The sequence below is a fragment of the Populus euphratica genome, unplaced genomic scaffold, assembly GCF_000495115.2.
Source record: "Populus euphratica unplaced genomic scaffold, PopEup_1.0 scaffold171.1, whole genome shotgun sequence".
Lineage (NCBI taxonomy): Eukaryota > Viridiplantae > Streptophyta > Magnoliopsida > Malpighiales > Salicaceae > Populus > Populus euphratica.
Window position 1 is genome coordinate 80,114 of NW_011500056.1, and position 15,330 is coordinate 95,443.

Here is a 15,330-nt window from a genome sequence, read left to right on the forward strand (position 1 = left end):
GTCATAGTATATATAATTTTTTTTGGACATTAGGGTTATAAAAATAAAAAAAGGCCACATTCTTTTTGCGAGGGAAGCTGTTTATTTAATTTTTTTCTTTAACAAAACATTATATTTGTGAGTACCCACTAAAAGAACATGCAATTATTTATATGGAGGTGTCAATCTCATTACCCACAGCAATAGCAATAGGCCTCATATTAAATAAGAATATATTACAAAACTTTGATTAAAAAGAAAAAGAAAAAACAGCTAGTAATTAGTTCATTATTCAGATAATTGGATTGCCCGCCATGATATTGTTGCCTTTTATCCAACCACTTAATTTAATATACATTGGCAATACTAAGTCATATCTGGATTATTTTCTTATATAATTTAAGATTCACATAGTCATCTTGAAGTAAAAGTCTCCCTCCCTCTCTCTCTCTCTCTCTCTCTCTCTCTCTCTCTCTCTCTCTCTCTCTCTCTCTCTCTCAACATCCAATGTGATTATATTATCTTCTTTTCATGGAATTTCTTCTTGGTATGATCCAAGATATTCTCCGGTCCTATTTGCAAGTGCATCATAGATAATGACCAATTTATATAAGAGACGCAATCAACATGGTTCTAAAAAAGAGTGACAAAGGAAGGTCTTTAAGGAGGGAGGGAAGTTTAAGGTTTCTTGGTTCTTTTCTTTTTGTAGAAATCTTTAATGGTTGTTAAGAAGAATTATGGATTTGATAAACAAGAAGAAGAATTAAGTATTGATAAAACAATTGGTAAATTAATTACAAATTAAAAATTGTCATTCTTGTAATCCTAAATGTTGTGCCTAAATGCTAGAAAACATTTTATTTTGAAATGGTTTAATTGGCTGAAATGTCAAATAGTTGAACATGGTAAATATTTTAGGGTAATAGTTTTGAATTTTTCATATCATCCATGATTAATTTTTTTATTAATTTGATTGCAAAAAAGTATATCAATATTGCTTTATTTATTCTAAATAGAAGAATACAAAAACCTTATACTAAAAATAAACAACCACATATTATTTGATTAAGAACACTAATTATTCATTTTATAAATTAGTAAGAATATAAAATTGATTATTTATCAATAAAATCAGCTATTAATAAATGAAGATAGCTAAGACTGTCCACCAATCATCGACCAAGAAGATTAAAATTAAAAAATTAATCAAATTCTATATAAAAAAAGGCTATTAATAAGATAATTAGTGGATATTATAAATTGATACAAACATAAATTACTAGTAGAAGGATGCGTGTATATATAAATAAAAAAAATATTAGGATAATGATTATATAGCACTTATTTACCATAAACAATTTGTATATAATTAGTTCCATTTCTAAAACAATATAAACATGCCATCCAAACATCTTTGAATGATGACAAATCCCATTTACATAACTTATTCTACATTTAATTCATAGCTTGATATCACTTATTGTTTTGTTTCTTTTATTGTAATGTACAGCTTCTATTTTTTAGTTTGTTCTTTGGGCATTATCCCCCTTTATTTTTTATTTTTTTTAATTCTAAACTTATTAGAGTTAAGTTTGAAAATCTATATTATGTTTGATTAGCGAGGCTACTATTATATGTCTCCATTCAAGATTAAATTCTTAATTGTAATTTCTTATTATTCATAGAAAGGTATGACAACAAAAAACATGTGGATTGATGATTATCTATTAGATCAACAAAATTGAAATGGGTTTGAGCATAATTCAATTATTGAAAGCCTATCATCACGAAAAATTGAGCATTTTGCTAGGATGAATCCGTAAGTCATATAATCATGTGGAGGATGATCAAATTATTAAAATTATCTATTAGATCAATACAATTAAAATGAGTTTGAGCATAATTTAATTATTCAAAGCCCATCATCATGAAAAATTGGGTCTTTTGCTAGGATGAACCCGCAAGTCATTTTATTTCATAATAAGCACATATAACAAGTTAGGTAAGTTGTCATAAAGACGTAACTCTGAAAATTATTCTTTAAGTTAAAATATGAAATACTTATCTTTAGTAGGATATCTTATTGTGTATTTAATTTTGACTTTGGTATAATTAATCTATTATCTTAAAATATTTGTCAGACTAGTCTTAAGTGTTCTAGTTGCCTTTAAAACTAGGTGATGATTTTTTTATTTGTCTTTACCGTTTTAATTTGCCTGAATATCCTCTATAATGGGAAAAAAAATTGAACCTACCTACACACCATATAAATACACTACAAACCCTTATATAATCACATAGACATATCAAAAACCTAGGCTAAAAAAAAGATTAGAAATAGAGAGAATAATGGTAGGATATGACATCGTTGACCGTGTTATGCACAGACCATCCTTTTTAGATGATTTTGTTGCCATTAGAACAAGTAATCTAAACACCACAACATTTCCCTTCAGCATGAGTATTCCTCATTTGCTCTCTCCAAGGTGACTCACTCACCCTTTTCTAGTTCCTATCTTTTTGTTTTTTATGCAAACATGTCCATAGATTTGTGGTTATTCTAGCTATTATGCTCTTGATCTTTCAATTTTGACATGTATATCATCGAACATTATTCTTCTAGTGTAATTATCACCCTATATTTGATATGCTTCACGATGATTTGTTAATTATATATATATATGTATGTATGTATGTATAATTTGGTGTTCTTGATGTGATTCATACAAATATTGGGTGATAGTTAAACTCTAATTTGCTTAAATTGGGTTAAATTGAAAAAAATTAATATAAGACCTTTAATTTTGTTGATATATTAAAAGGATTTTCAATTAAATTTTATGATTAATGTTTGGTTGATTCATGATGGATGGATATGCAATATTTAAGGTTATATTTCTATTGTTGATGTTGATTATTGTTATTGTTGTTTAAATTTTAAATTTTTAATAATTGGTGGTCAAAGGTGATCTTATATAATATGTTAGTTTTTTTTCCCGTCGAAGCTAGTAATATGCTAACTTTTTTATGCATGTAAAAATTAAAATAACCAACAAAATTAATACATCAAGAGCCATGTTAAAGTCATTTGATTAAATTTAATTTTTGCATGGTCATATTTGTTTGATCAATCATCCTTGCATGTCCTGGAAGGTCTCTGCTTATATGGCTCTTTCTGGCAATTGGTGTTGGGATATGCTTAATGATTTATCATCAAATGCATTTCGTTTAAAAATCGTCGGCGTTCGTCCACTTAATCCAAATTCCGGTGAAGACAGGATTGTATGGGGTCTTCCTAATAATGATTATCTTACGACAAAGTCTGCATATAATTTCTCGTTAGGTACTAACAGAAGAAGATAGTGGACTTTGTAACCTAATCTGCAAGTGTTAGGACCCCAAACGGAATCATTCATATTTTTATGGTTGAATGCAAATGGGAAATTATTGACTAATGTAAGGTTGAAATGCCATCTCTGTGATGTTGTTACTTGCCATTGTTATGGCCGTACACCAGAATCATTCATCCATGTTCTTAGGGCTGTTACTTAGAGGAGACCCTGATCACGGTAATTACAGTCAAGTAATGGCAGCCATTACAGAGCTTCTGCAACGCCAATGGCAAGTTCAGTTACGCCAGATTCTATAGGAGGACATTTGTGGACCTGCTCACTGAAAGATTTTGTGCCGTGAAAACACCACAGTTATTTGATACTCCTAAATAAAGTTTATTATTGAGGTGATTAATGATTTACATCAAAACGATTACGGCCGTGATTCCCTCATTCGATTAATATAGGACGAAAATTACAAATTTTGTTACATACGACCAGTAGTAAATATAAATACCCCGCAGTTCTTGAAGGAAAACTCATGCAGTAGAAGGCTGCTACAGGCATGGACATTTCTTGACTACTTAGGCATGCTGGGGACTCTAGGAGCAGCACTCTCTCCTTGCTTTTCATAGTAATGGTAGACTGCAGCACCCGATAGGACTGCAAGTGTTATGGCTTGGGCATGCAACCTGCAGGCCCCCAGAAAAGAACCATGAATATGACAAGCTAGTAAAACAAGCAGTAACTGCGCTAGTATTAATTTCACACACACATGGTAGAAAAATACGACAACTGTGTAGAGAGATATCGGTACACAACGCACCTAGCATGTATAAGCCTAAGACTTGGCTTGACCAGAGGTGTTCTTGCTCGCGTATAAGCCAGTGAACCTCCAATTGCAGTTGCCCATAGCGTTCCTGCATCACACAAGTTGCTTAGGAAAGAAAGCAGACACAACCAAACGAAATGGGAAAGCAGGACATGGCTAGTATGATCAAACCGCAATTACTAACCAATGCTAGCAAGCTTGTGCTCTGAAACCCATGACTGAATTGCCTCCATCTTCATGCTTATCTGCACCTCTTTTATCGATACACCGGAGAAAATTAGAGTGGATAGACTGTGTGGGAGTGGCGCCGAGGTAACTAAGGTTGAATGGCGGTTTGTATTTATAGACAAGAAAGGTGATGTTGAAATATGAGCGAGCTTTACTGTTCTTGCCGCGGCCCCCTGGTTTGATCGCAATGGAAAGGAACTGCTTACACTTTTCTTGGAACACTGAAACTATAAACAAGAGGCTCCCTCCCCTACCTGGTTTTGTTACCGGTGGTGATTTTCTTTAGGAACATGTGCCCACGTGAGGTTTGTACGCCCCGGTGCCACTGGATTTCAATTAAATCTAGGAGCACAGAGATATGGGCACATGGTAAAGCCAATCATCGTACTATTCTTCATGGGTGGGTGCAGCGCATTGACCTTAAAGCAAAAGGGTTTAGCTTTTGTTTTCAGTTTTCACTGACACGTGGCGTGAAAAACTTTTTAGAAATTATTTTTTAATTTAACTTTATGTTAATATAATTATAAACAAACATTCTTATATATAAATAAACAAATGGATAAAATTAGGAAGGAGAAGGAGAAGGAGACATATATATTTTTAAAAAATTATTATTTCTTGATTTGTGTAATTTTTCGGTTTTAACACTGCATAGTTTATTTAATAAAAAATATTTAAAAAAACTATAATGATTTAAAAAATATATTTTTAATCAAAAATATAATTTTTTATTTATGAATTTCTTTTTTATTTTAACAGAAAAACTCACTTAGAGGAAGGTCTTTTTGTAATGATAACCTCGAAACCATCATTTTTTGTCTACGAGAAGTCTTAATTTTTAAGTACAAATTTATTATAATACTGAATAAAGTTTTTTTATAAATTTAAAAAACTATATATCAACTGTTTTTACTAATCTATAAGGGAAAAAAAATAGAACAATATATTTAAGACAATTGAGTAAACATTTTATAATAAAAATAATATTTTATGTTCATTTAATATTAAACTAGCAAGTTATTTAAGAATTTTACATATTGTGATAATATATTATTATTGATAATAGCACCATAAAAAAACTTTAATATAACATAATTGAACAATCTTAAATGCTATTTTTATAAATTTATTTAAATATTTTTTTTTTGTAAAAAGACAAAATATATCTTTATAAAAAAGGCAAGATGCTCATGGGCAAGAAAAAAAGTTTTTGTACTTCGCCTAAAAAAGAGTTTAGGCTTAAGCCACGCCCACATGCTTCTTCTTGTTTTTTTTTTTTCTTCATCTTTTTCTTTTTTTTTTCCTTCTTCAATGGGGAAACAACCTTGTTTTATATATAGAGGGCAATGCGTTGCCTATCTCTTATGATGGCAGAAAGTTTTAAGTTTTTGAATTTTAAAATTTTAATTTTTAATTTATTTTCTTTTTAAAATATCCAAAAAAACCTTTGAATCTTAATAAACCCATTATAAAATAGCTTATAATCATTTTAAAAAATTAAATCAATTTTTTTTTGGATCCTTATCTACTTTTTATGACATATTAAAAAAATATCATTTTTTATTGAATCTCTCTTTTTAAAATGAATTTATTAATACTAAAATCAATTTTTTTTTAACCGGAATATCATCAACTAATCATTTAATCTCTCTCATATTATTTTTTAGTAAATTTTTATCTCCTCTTAAATTTTAAAAACTACAACGTAAAATAAAGTTCAGGGATTAAACTTTAGAATTCAAACATCAAGCTCTCAAAATATAGGGGGGGTTAAAAATAAAAAAAGCAAACACTTTAAGGATCAAATTGTATTTTTACACACCCCATAGACATAAAAGAGTATAACTAATTTTTTTGTTTAAATATCAAATTTAATCCCTGCTATTTTAATTGATAAAACTAAACCTCATTTTACAAAATCGAGCATCCATTTAATGCTTGAACATTTTAAAAAATTGGAACTATAATGTAGCACATGAATTAAAAACAAATTCTTAAGTCTAAAAAGGTGTAAGCATAATCTGAGAACGAAATTAAAAAAAAAAAATTGCAGTGATTGTAATGTATAATTTTAAAAAGGACAAAAAAAAAAGGACAAACTAGTTGCAATATAGCAATCGAAGTGCAACCGAGTCTTGAGATACAACAAAAGAAATAGTAAAATACTATTCTCTTTTAGTTTATTTATTATTCTATGCCATTTAGTTTCATTAAATTTATAATTTTCATGTTTATTGTTCATCTGTTATGTGCTAAAGATTGTTCATGTTAACGTCGGAAATGTTTTCTTCCATGTTGGCCCATCAAGTGGTCCTAGGTGTTTCCTTTGATCATAGTTTTTTGACGGGCTGATAGTCAGCCCAATTTAAAACAGTTTTAACCGGATTATTAGATTGTTTAGGTTAATTTTTTAAAAAAATTAAAATAATATTATTTTAATAAAAAAATTAATAGTTTATAATTATATTTTTGATCGAGTTTTATTTTTCTATTTTTTCTTTAATCAAATTCCAAATCAATTTACTGGACTAGATTAAGTTTCAAAACAATACCTTCAATAATCATTGTTTTTATATTTTTATTTATTTTGACTACTAGTAAGCAAGTGATTAAAAGTGTGTTATGTGGTAGCCTACCAAATTACATTAAAGTTATATTTGTCTTTGTGATGATATATATATATATTATATATATATATATATATTAAATAATTTTTTTAGATATTATTAAATTATTTTAATATACTGATATTAAAAATAATTTTAATAAATAAATAAAATAAAATATTTTTTTAATATTTTTTTAAAAAACATACTTAAAAAAAAAACAATTATTCTGCTAAATATCCCCATCAAATTACCGTGACCTAGAATCATAGTTAGAAAAACTTGCAGTTACTATTCATCTATTGCGTGCTCTCTTACAAGTGGGTTCATGTCAACGTGGGGAGTTTTTTCTTCCACTTTAGTACATTAAGTTGTCACAAATGTTGCCTCTGGTCATTGTTTTTTTAATTTTTTTTATTAACAATAACCTATAGATAAAATAAAAGGAAAATTACTATAGCTCTGGTAACATATCACTGTTTGATTGGAATAGTTATTTACCAGACTTTGAATGGGATTAGATTAGTCATTTTGTTTTTTATTGCATAGTAACATTACCAATTTAACCCTATAAAAAATATAATGTCTACTGCTTATGAGTGTTTTGGTTTTTTCAATTTTTTTTTAAATAATGTAATTATTTTGTTGTCTTTAAAAACAAAATAAATCAATATAACTTTTTCACAAAGTTTTTTTTTATTATTAGTTTTATTATAAGTTTAAGGGTTACACATGAATATTATTATAATTAACATATATTAAATGTTATAAAAAAAATGCTCATGCGTATCTAGAACGCACTTTGAAGAAAAGGGCTTTGATATCTTCCAATATATAAATTTCTTTATTGTGATTATAGGTTTGATTGTAACCCCTTTTTTGTAATTTTAATTTTATAATAGAATACTAATTTTGTGTAGCATGGGTAGAAATGATTTTTTTTATTGGTAATAAAAACATGTTTTAAAAAAGTAAAGAAAAAAGAAACTTGGGACACAGATACACTGAGCAAAAAAATATTGATACAATTAATCATATAATAAAAAAACAACAATTACAGTAAATGAACCAATTCAAATAAAAAAAAATCATGGTAACCTGTAAAAAAAAATAGTTAAAGAAATGAAAGGACATTGGAGATAAAATTCTAACAAGTCAAACATGGAGGAATAGAAAGAAAAAAACTCAACCTTAGCTAACTTGAGCAAGTATATCAAATATAAAAACTAAGTTACGAGATTGAAATAATTCAATGTAAAAAAAATATCAAATTCAATTCCAAACAAATCCAACATAAAGGGATTAAATTTAAAAGAATATAAAAAAAAAGAAACAAAAAAAAAATACAAAGCAAACATAACAAGGAATATAAAAACAAAAAATAGAAAGCAAAATAAAAAAAATATATTATAAAGCTCAATTTTAAAACAACATGATGTCAAAGGAAGAAATATAAAAAATATTTTTTTTAAATGATTGTAAAAAAAACTGAGCTGACTCACCATACTCATAGTCTAAGTGATATGATCAGGATAAACAAATATTAAAAAAATAAAAAAACCAATATAAAAAACCTCAACTTTGAATAAGGAAACTAAAAAAAAAAATTAATTTACTAAGAGGATAAAATTAAAAAAAATATATCAATTTAAAAAATTAGCCAAAGTAAACATAAAAAAACTCATAAATAAAAAGCTTCCAGATACCATAAGTTAATTTGAAAATTCACAAAAACAATCTTATAGAAAACATATAAAAAAACGAAGCCTAATTGCTAATAATATAAATCTTAAAAGATAAAATAAAAAAAAATAAAAAACACAAGATTTGAAAACTAGTGAAAAAAACAAATAAACTTAGACGAACTTTCTAAATCTATACTAATATCAATTTAGACAATTAGCCAAAGAAAGTTCAACAAAAAACAAAAAATTAAAAAACTTAAAATAACCTAGGTCATTCTTAAAACCAGTGAAAAACTTAATGGAAAGAAAATAAAAATAAAAATAATAGAGCTCTATCTCTAATTGAATAAATTTTCAAAGATAAAATTGAAAAAATATAAATTTTTTTAAAAAATATCAAGTACCTAGACGAACTCTATAAACTTGGGTGTACCTCTAAAACTCACAGATCTTGAAATTCTAGATCCAAACTCAAAAGAAAAGCTAGATTATTAATCAATTTAATGTTGAAGGATAAAATCAGAAAACAATAATAACTTAAAATTTTTTTCAAAGTAAAAAATAGCAATCAAAAAAATAAAAATCAAGTTTGATAGGAAAAAAAAGTTGAGGATAAAATTATATAAAAACATCTATTTAAAATTTTATTTTAAATAAAATAAATAGCAATAAAAAAGAATAAGAATCAAACTTGAAAGATTAGAAAACTGCAGGGGGATGAAATTGAAAAAAAAAATTTAATTTTATAAATTATTAAAAAACAATTTCAAATATTAAAGGATGAAATAAAAAAATATTAATTTAAAAAATTAGCTATTTTTTAAATGATAAATAAAAATATTTGAGATAACTTGATCATTTAAAAAATTAGTGAATTTTGTTTTTAAAAATATAAAAAAACAGTGCCTAGTCTCCAAATAAATATTAATGATAAAATTAAAAAAAATATGAAATTAAAAAAAGAAATAAAAACCAAACAAAGTAGGACGAACCTCATAAATATAGGCCAATCTCTAGAAATTGCAATCCATGCAATCCTAGACCTGTCATTTTTAAGAATATTAATTTCAATCTAATTTAATGTAATATCAATTTAAATTTTTTATTAAAATAAAAAAATAACAATAAAAAATTATGGATTAAATTTAATAGGAAAAATAAATTTAAGGAGGATGAAATTGTTAGAATTTTGTTTAAATGATCCCAAATAAAAAATAGCAATTAAAAAAATAAAAACTAAATTTCAAAGGTAATTTCAAAGTAAAAAATAGCAATAAAAATATAAAAATCAAATTTGATAGAAAAAATAAACTTGAGAAGAATAAAATTATAAAAAAATCAATTTAAAAAATGATTCTAAATAAAAAATAACAATTAAAAAAATAAAGATTAAATTTGAAAGATAAAATATAAAAGGGATGAAACTAATTGTAATAAAATAATTTTACTATTTTAAAAATATAAAAAAAATCTAAAGCACCCTATTTAAAACATAACTTATATAATTTATAAAAGATAATTGTATCATAATAAAGAAAAGATAACTTCTAATACCTAGTTTAAAAATCTTATGAGTCAAGCATAATTTTATCATTATATTTTTACAATAAATAATATTTTATATTTTGTTACATATGAATTTCCCTTCTAGCTTTTCTTCCTTTTTTTTTCACGAAACTGGTACAAAAAAAGAAAAGAAAAATAATTAAATCATAAGAGAAAATCATAACATTTCTTAAACATGTAGAGAATAAAATATGTTCATCCTTAAAGATCTATGAGTTTATGTATGATTTTTTCTCTCACTGAAATAATTTGCACTTCCACGATTATTATGCAGACGGTTGTTATTAAAGTCGCCTAGCCATCTCTGTGAAGATGAGTAGGCCAGCCCGAGTATTGTAGGATCTGAGCCAACCCACTCATATGGACTGTGGTTCTGGTTCCATCCATCTATCATGGATCTTGAGTCTACACATCTCCATTCTTCTCCAATTTGCATAAATAGGCCTGGCAGCTGATTATTTTTAAATATTAATTAGCCATCTCTATTCTCAACAGTCAGCATGCTCCTCCGCTAGGACTACTAGAAGCAGCAGGAAGCTAACATTCGAAAACAATGGAAGCAGCAGTTATGAGTAATAATAATGGTAAAAGAAGCAGGAAGCCACTTGCAGATTGCACAAACCTTTCACAAGCTTCATCTACTAATAGCAACATTTCTTCTTTTAAGAAAACACCCATTCTCTCCTCTTCCCTTCGCAAAAGCAATGCTGGGTCCACCCGCAACACCGCTGCTTCAAAATCCACAGCCCCTCTGCTCCCTTTCTCTTCCACTACCCCACCTCAATCGTCTTCTCTTCCTGGTAATTCTTCTTTCATTTGGGCATCTGGGTTTTCCAATTCTTTTTTAATTAATTACTTAGGTCTATAAATAATGACAAGTCTCTATTAGTTCTGTCATTTTCGTTGCTATTTTGTTGGAATTACTACTAGGTTTTTTTTTTTTTAATTGAATTCTAGTTTGCCTTGGTTTTTACCACTTCTCTCTGATGCAGTAACATAGTGGAACATGCTTTCGTTTTCCAAATTTGATGGGTTTTTTTGGATTTATTTATTTATTGGACTCTGAGAGGTAATGAGTCCATGTTTTTGTGATCCGAGATAATTAGGTGTTGCTGGTGATGGGATTTTGGAGCCGCATTCAGTTTACACTCGGAGACAATCTGCAACAGATAAAAGGAACAAGAGTAAAGGGAAGACAATTGCTGTGCCTATAAGTCTCGCTCCTGCACCCAACACTGAATTCGCCTGGTAAATTTCTTTCACTACGTTTTTCTACCCCTTCAAGACTGAGTAATTAACATGAAGTAGAATAACAATGATGAAGACGCAGAAAGAGATTGTTATGTTAGGGATACTACAAACCAGCTAGTTACACCATTCCTATGACGAAGGAGTCAGCAATTTAGCGAGGCTTGTATTTAGAAGAACTGGCAGAGTGTAGTATTTGTTTGACAGCGTCTAACCAGACTTCCATTATTAGATAACGCAACTACTCTCCTCTAAAATGAAATGAGTGATGGAATTGTTACTACTGATTCACTTCTGAGAATGTTGATAGGTGGTGGCTTCGTGGGATATAGTATTTAATGTGAACTGTGTCACCTTTTAAACTGGCTAGCAGCTTGTTTCCTAGAGCTATGTGGTCTTCTGGCAATATGGTTTCCAGAAACGTGAAACACTGAAAAAAGTTGGGGGTAAAGCGGGTCAAAAAGGCTGAAAATGTTTTTTTTTTTAACTCGGGTTGATGAAGGTGTAGTAAACAACATATGCTAATATATGGTATAACTTAGCTCTGTTTTCCTTTGACTTTGATATTGGTTGGCTACAGTGTGGCAAGGCTTGAAGTCAGAATTCATGGCTTCCCATGAACTAAAATCTTAGCAGATGTAATAGCAATTGCTGCTTAAATTAACAAAATCTTTTCGTTGTTGCATAAAAATATTGCTAGTTAGTTTAATTGCATGTGTTATTCCTCTATTGTGATTTTTCGGATGTGCACGTATGCATATTCTGTCGTTAGAGATCTTTCATATTGATGAGAACCAAATGCTCTGTTATAACTTCATGCTTTCGTAACCTTGTTTGAAATCTTCATTAACAAAAGCCTTCATTGTAGGGATAAAATGAATGAAGGTGGAGTTACTCATCCATCCAAGTCGTGTACATTTCATCACAAAAAGGTTGGGAAATCATTGTAGTCTGCACTTCTTCTCATTGGCTTAGGCATTGTTTTCACCATTCTTAAGTAAATCATTGTTAGTTCTGCAACCTGAAATGTTGTAAGAAGGCTTGCATCTCATGGTTGATGGACCCTTTTGATTTATGTTCTTATATGGAAATATGAAGAATGATTTATTTTGTCATTACTACTGTTTCCAATTGATTTCAAGCTGAAAAATTTGACTCAGCTCTTAACTCCTGGCGATATTATCACAGAAACAACGTAGGAAACTGTCTGATGAAGATGAGAAGAAACATGCGCTGCCACAAGATTTTATTGAGCAGCAGAGAGCTTACTTTGCTGAGATCGATGCATTTGAACTGTCAGAAGCGGAGGTTGATTCAAGCAATGAGTTGGACTGATTGTATCTGAGGGGAAGTATATACTAGAGGATAGGATGAGCAATCAAGTCACAGATCACCAAGGATTTTATATGTGCAGATAGAATAATAGTTAATTCACGTGCTCTGTTGTAAATGCCTCTAAAGATAAATGCTTGACAATGTCAGGTTGTACAAAGGGGAGAATTCTTAGGCAATAGAGTGTTTCTATCCTTTGCACAGGAAACTGTTTGAGGAAACGAAATTGGATTGATTTTTCTGCAATTTCCCATGCTCTACTTTGCAGTTAGTTGAATTGATGGGCGTGATTTTTCTGCTTACAATATGTGTAAAGATTACATATGTATTTCATTTTGCTGGTCATTTGAGTTTCTTATTCTTTGTTCCTGCACTCAAATTTCTAGTGGAACTATGTTGCAGCTCAAGCTTCCGAGACTGGCAAAACATCTTGAAAGCTTTCACAATTTCCTTCTCTTTTTTCTTTCTCCATCTATTTCATGGGATGGTAATGATTTTTCTTGGCTATTTCATCTTGAAAGCGTTCCTGCAAATGAATTTTGATACTGGAATAGGTTGACTGGTGTTTCTTATCAAAGCATGCTAATGGTCTTAGACGCTCGATACAAGTCATTCTACTGCCAACATATGGATTTTATAGCTTCAGAAACTCCTTGCTCAACTACAGGTAACGCTTCTGGGCACGTTGTTGAGTAGTAATTTGGTGATAGCCTGCAATCAGGTACAAGAGAAGCACAAGCTACTTATGAGAAACTTGCAAGGAGCCATAACATCTCATTAATTTGTTTGTTATATCTTACACACACTGATGATGAATTAAGCAGCTGTTGAGTCAGGTATAGGTATTTATAGCTCAATAATTTTAATAGATGGCAGAGACAAAAGAAAAGAAAAGAAAAGAAAAGAGAATACTATATAATATGTGTTTATCTTATATTTGTCATAACGTTCATGTGCCCATAATCCAAGATATTTACATGTGCCAAAAATATTTTATTTATTTATTCATCAGTATCAACTTGAACATGATTTACTTTGCCCAAATTGAAAAAAAGTAGTATTTAAGTGATGCTAATGTGTTTTAAAGAAGAGAAAAAAAATCTATGACTGGAGTCCTAGACCTGGATCCAAAGATGATTTGTTTAATTATAAAATAAAAAAATAATGATATTAAATATATCAATGCTTTTTAGAAGTGATACCTATAAGAAAAAAAAGCTAATGAAAAAAGAAAAAAAATTAGAAAACTAAATTCCAAGATAACTCAACATAAAGGATATTATTGGAAAAAAAATAAAGCATCTCGAGTTGACTTGAACTAGCATTTTAAAGTTTTAATCAAGATCGTGAGGCTAGAAAAACTTTATAGGAAGCAAATTAAAATTAAAAATAAAAATAAAAATAACAATGGCCATTCCTAACAATTTCAGTGTAAAAATATGAAAAAAAATCAGTTAACAAAAAAAATTTTAAAAAAATAAAACGATAAAACCATCAAATCTCACAATCTAGATCATGCTAAAAAGATAACATAATAGAAGGAAAAATGAAAACAAAAAAAGGAAAAAACCTAAAAAGGATATAAAGAAGCGACCTCAAAAAAATATCTAGATTAACTAGTCAAATCTATTGTTCAGGTAATGAGATCGAGATAACTTGATTAAAAGAAAATTAAAGAAAATCATGAAGCTATTTTTTCAAAATAAAATAAAAAAATAAATGAGATAAAAATGAAGTCAATCTATGTTAACTTTTCAAACTTATGATCCGATTTACTAAATTGGAAGCACCCCATCTAGAAAAACCACGAAGCTTATTTTCTAACAAATCAAATGTCAAAAAATAAAATTGAGAAAAAAAAATCAATTACACAAAAAAAATATCAATTAAAAGAATGAAGACCAACTTTAAAATAAAAATAAATGAGAAGACATAGTATTTTGAATTGAAGGGGGGCTTGGAAAAAAAAGAATCAAATTGATAAAAGGATCCAAAACAAAAAAATAAAATTTAAAAGAATGAGAACCATATTTAAAAAATAACAAATAATGATTATAGATTCTAGGATAAAATTGAAAATTAACAAAAAAGCTAAGAACAAATATTAGAAATTAAAAAATAAGGACCATAGTTGAAATATTTTTAATGACACGATAACTTTGAAATTTTGAATGACCAGTGCAGGCTTTAAGAGTAGAAGAGAGAGAAGATAAAAAGAAAAAAGAATAGGTTGTTATTGACATACCATCTTATGAACGACGACATGTAACACCTTATATGACACAACGAAAAGATTGATGTTTTCTCCCAAGTGCAGAAGGTTCGAAATAATAAATAACCCGGCAAGACCGGGGTCGAACCACAGGGAGGTTAATTGTACAAATTAAAAACAACAATTATAAACAACAATAATAGTAATAACGATAACAATAAAAATAACAATAATAACAATAATAATAATAATAATAATAATAATAATAGTAATAGTAATAATAGTAGTAGTAGTAATAGTAGTAGTAGTA

At 28.4% G+C, this 15,330-nt stretch overlaps 2 protein-coding genes across 2 annotated transcripts; one reads left to right on the top strand and one right to left on the bottom strand.

Annotated features, from left to right (window-relative positions):
* Positions 1-3,697: 3,697 nt before the first annotated feature.
* Positions 3,698-4,520, bottom strand: LOC105107864 (uncharacterized). Its single transcript, XM_011001931.1, has 3 exons — positions 4,328-4,520; positions 4,138-4,231; positions 3,698-4,003 (listed from the first exon to the last, which is right to left on the bottom strand). Exons 1-3 carry the CDS (start codon positions 4,380-4,382, stop codon positions 3,892-3,894), a joined length of 261 nt encoding a protein of 86 aa, XP_011000233.1. The 5' UTR covers positions 4,383-4,520; the 3' UTR covers positions 3,698-3,891.
* A 5,965-nt stretch (positions 4,521-10,485) lies between these two features.
* LOC105107866 (uncharacterized) lies at positions 10,486-13,236 on the top strand. Its single transcript, XM_011001932.1, has 4 exons — positions 10,486-11,028; positions 11,335-11,476; positions 12,345-12,408; positions 12,665-13,236. The coding sequence occupies exons 1-4, from the start codon at positions 10,782-10,784 to the stop codon at positions 12,809-12,811; spliced, it is 600 nt and encodes a 199-aa protein (XP_011000234.1). The 5' UTR covers positions 10,486-10,781; the 3' UTR covers positions 12,812-13,236.
* The last annotated feature ends 2,094 nt before the right edge of the window (positions 13,237-15,330 follow it).

What these genes read in the sequence shown, in the direction of transcription:
- LOC105107864 (XM_011001931.1), bottom strand. Translation starts at nt 4,382, where the DNA reads ATGAAGATGGAGGCAATTCAGTCATGGGTTTCAGAGCACAAGCTTGCT. An exon ending in GCACAAGCTTGCTAGCATTG is followed by an intron (nt 4,232 to 4,327) that starts GTTAGTAATTGC and finishes TGTGTGATGCAG; the next exon opens with GAACGCTATGGGCAACTGCA. An exon ending in CTTAGGCTTATACATGCTAG is followed by an intron (nt 4,004 to 4,137) that starts GTGCGTTGTGTA and finishes GGGGGCCTGCAG; the next exon opens with GTTGCATGCCCAAGCCATAA.
- LOC105107866 (XM_011001932.1), top strand. Translation starts at nt 10,782, where the DNA reads ATGGAAGCAGCAGTTATGAGTAATAATAATGGTAAAAGAAGCAGGAAG. An exon ending in CCCAACACTGAATTCGCCTG is followed by an intron (nt 11,477 to 12,344) that starts GTAAATTTCTTT and finishes CCTTCATTGTAG; the next exon opens with GGATAAAATGAATGAAGGTG. An exon ending in GTACATTTCATCACAAAAAG is followed by an intron (nt 12,409 to 12,664) that starts GTTGGGAAATCA and finishes ATATTATCACAG; the next exon opens with AAACAACGTAGGAAACTGTC.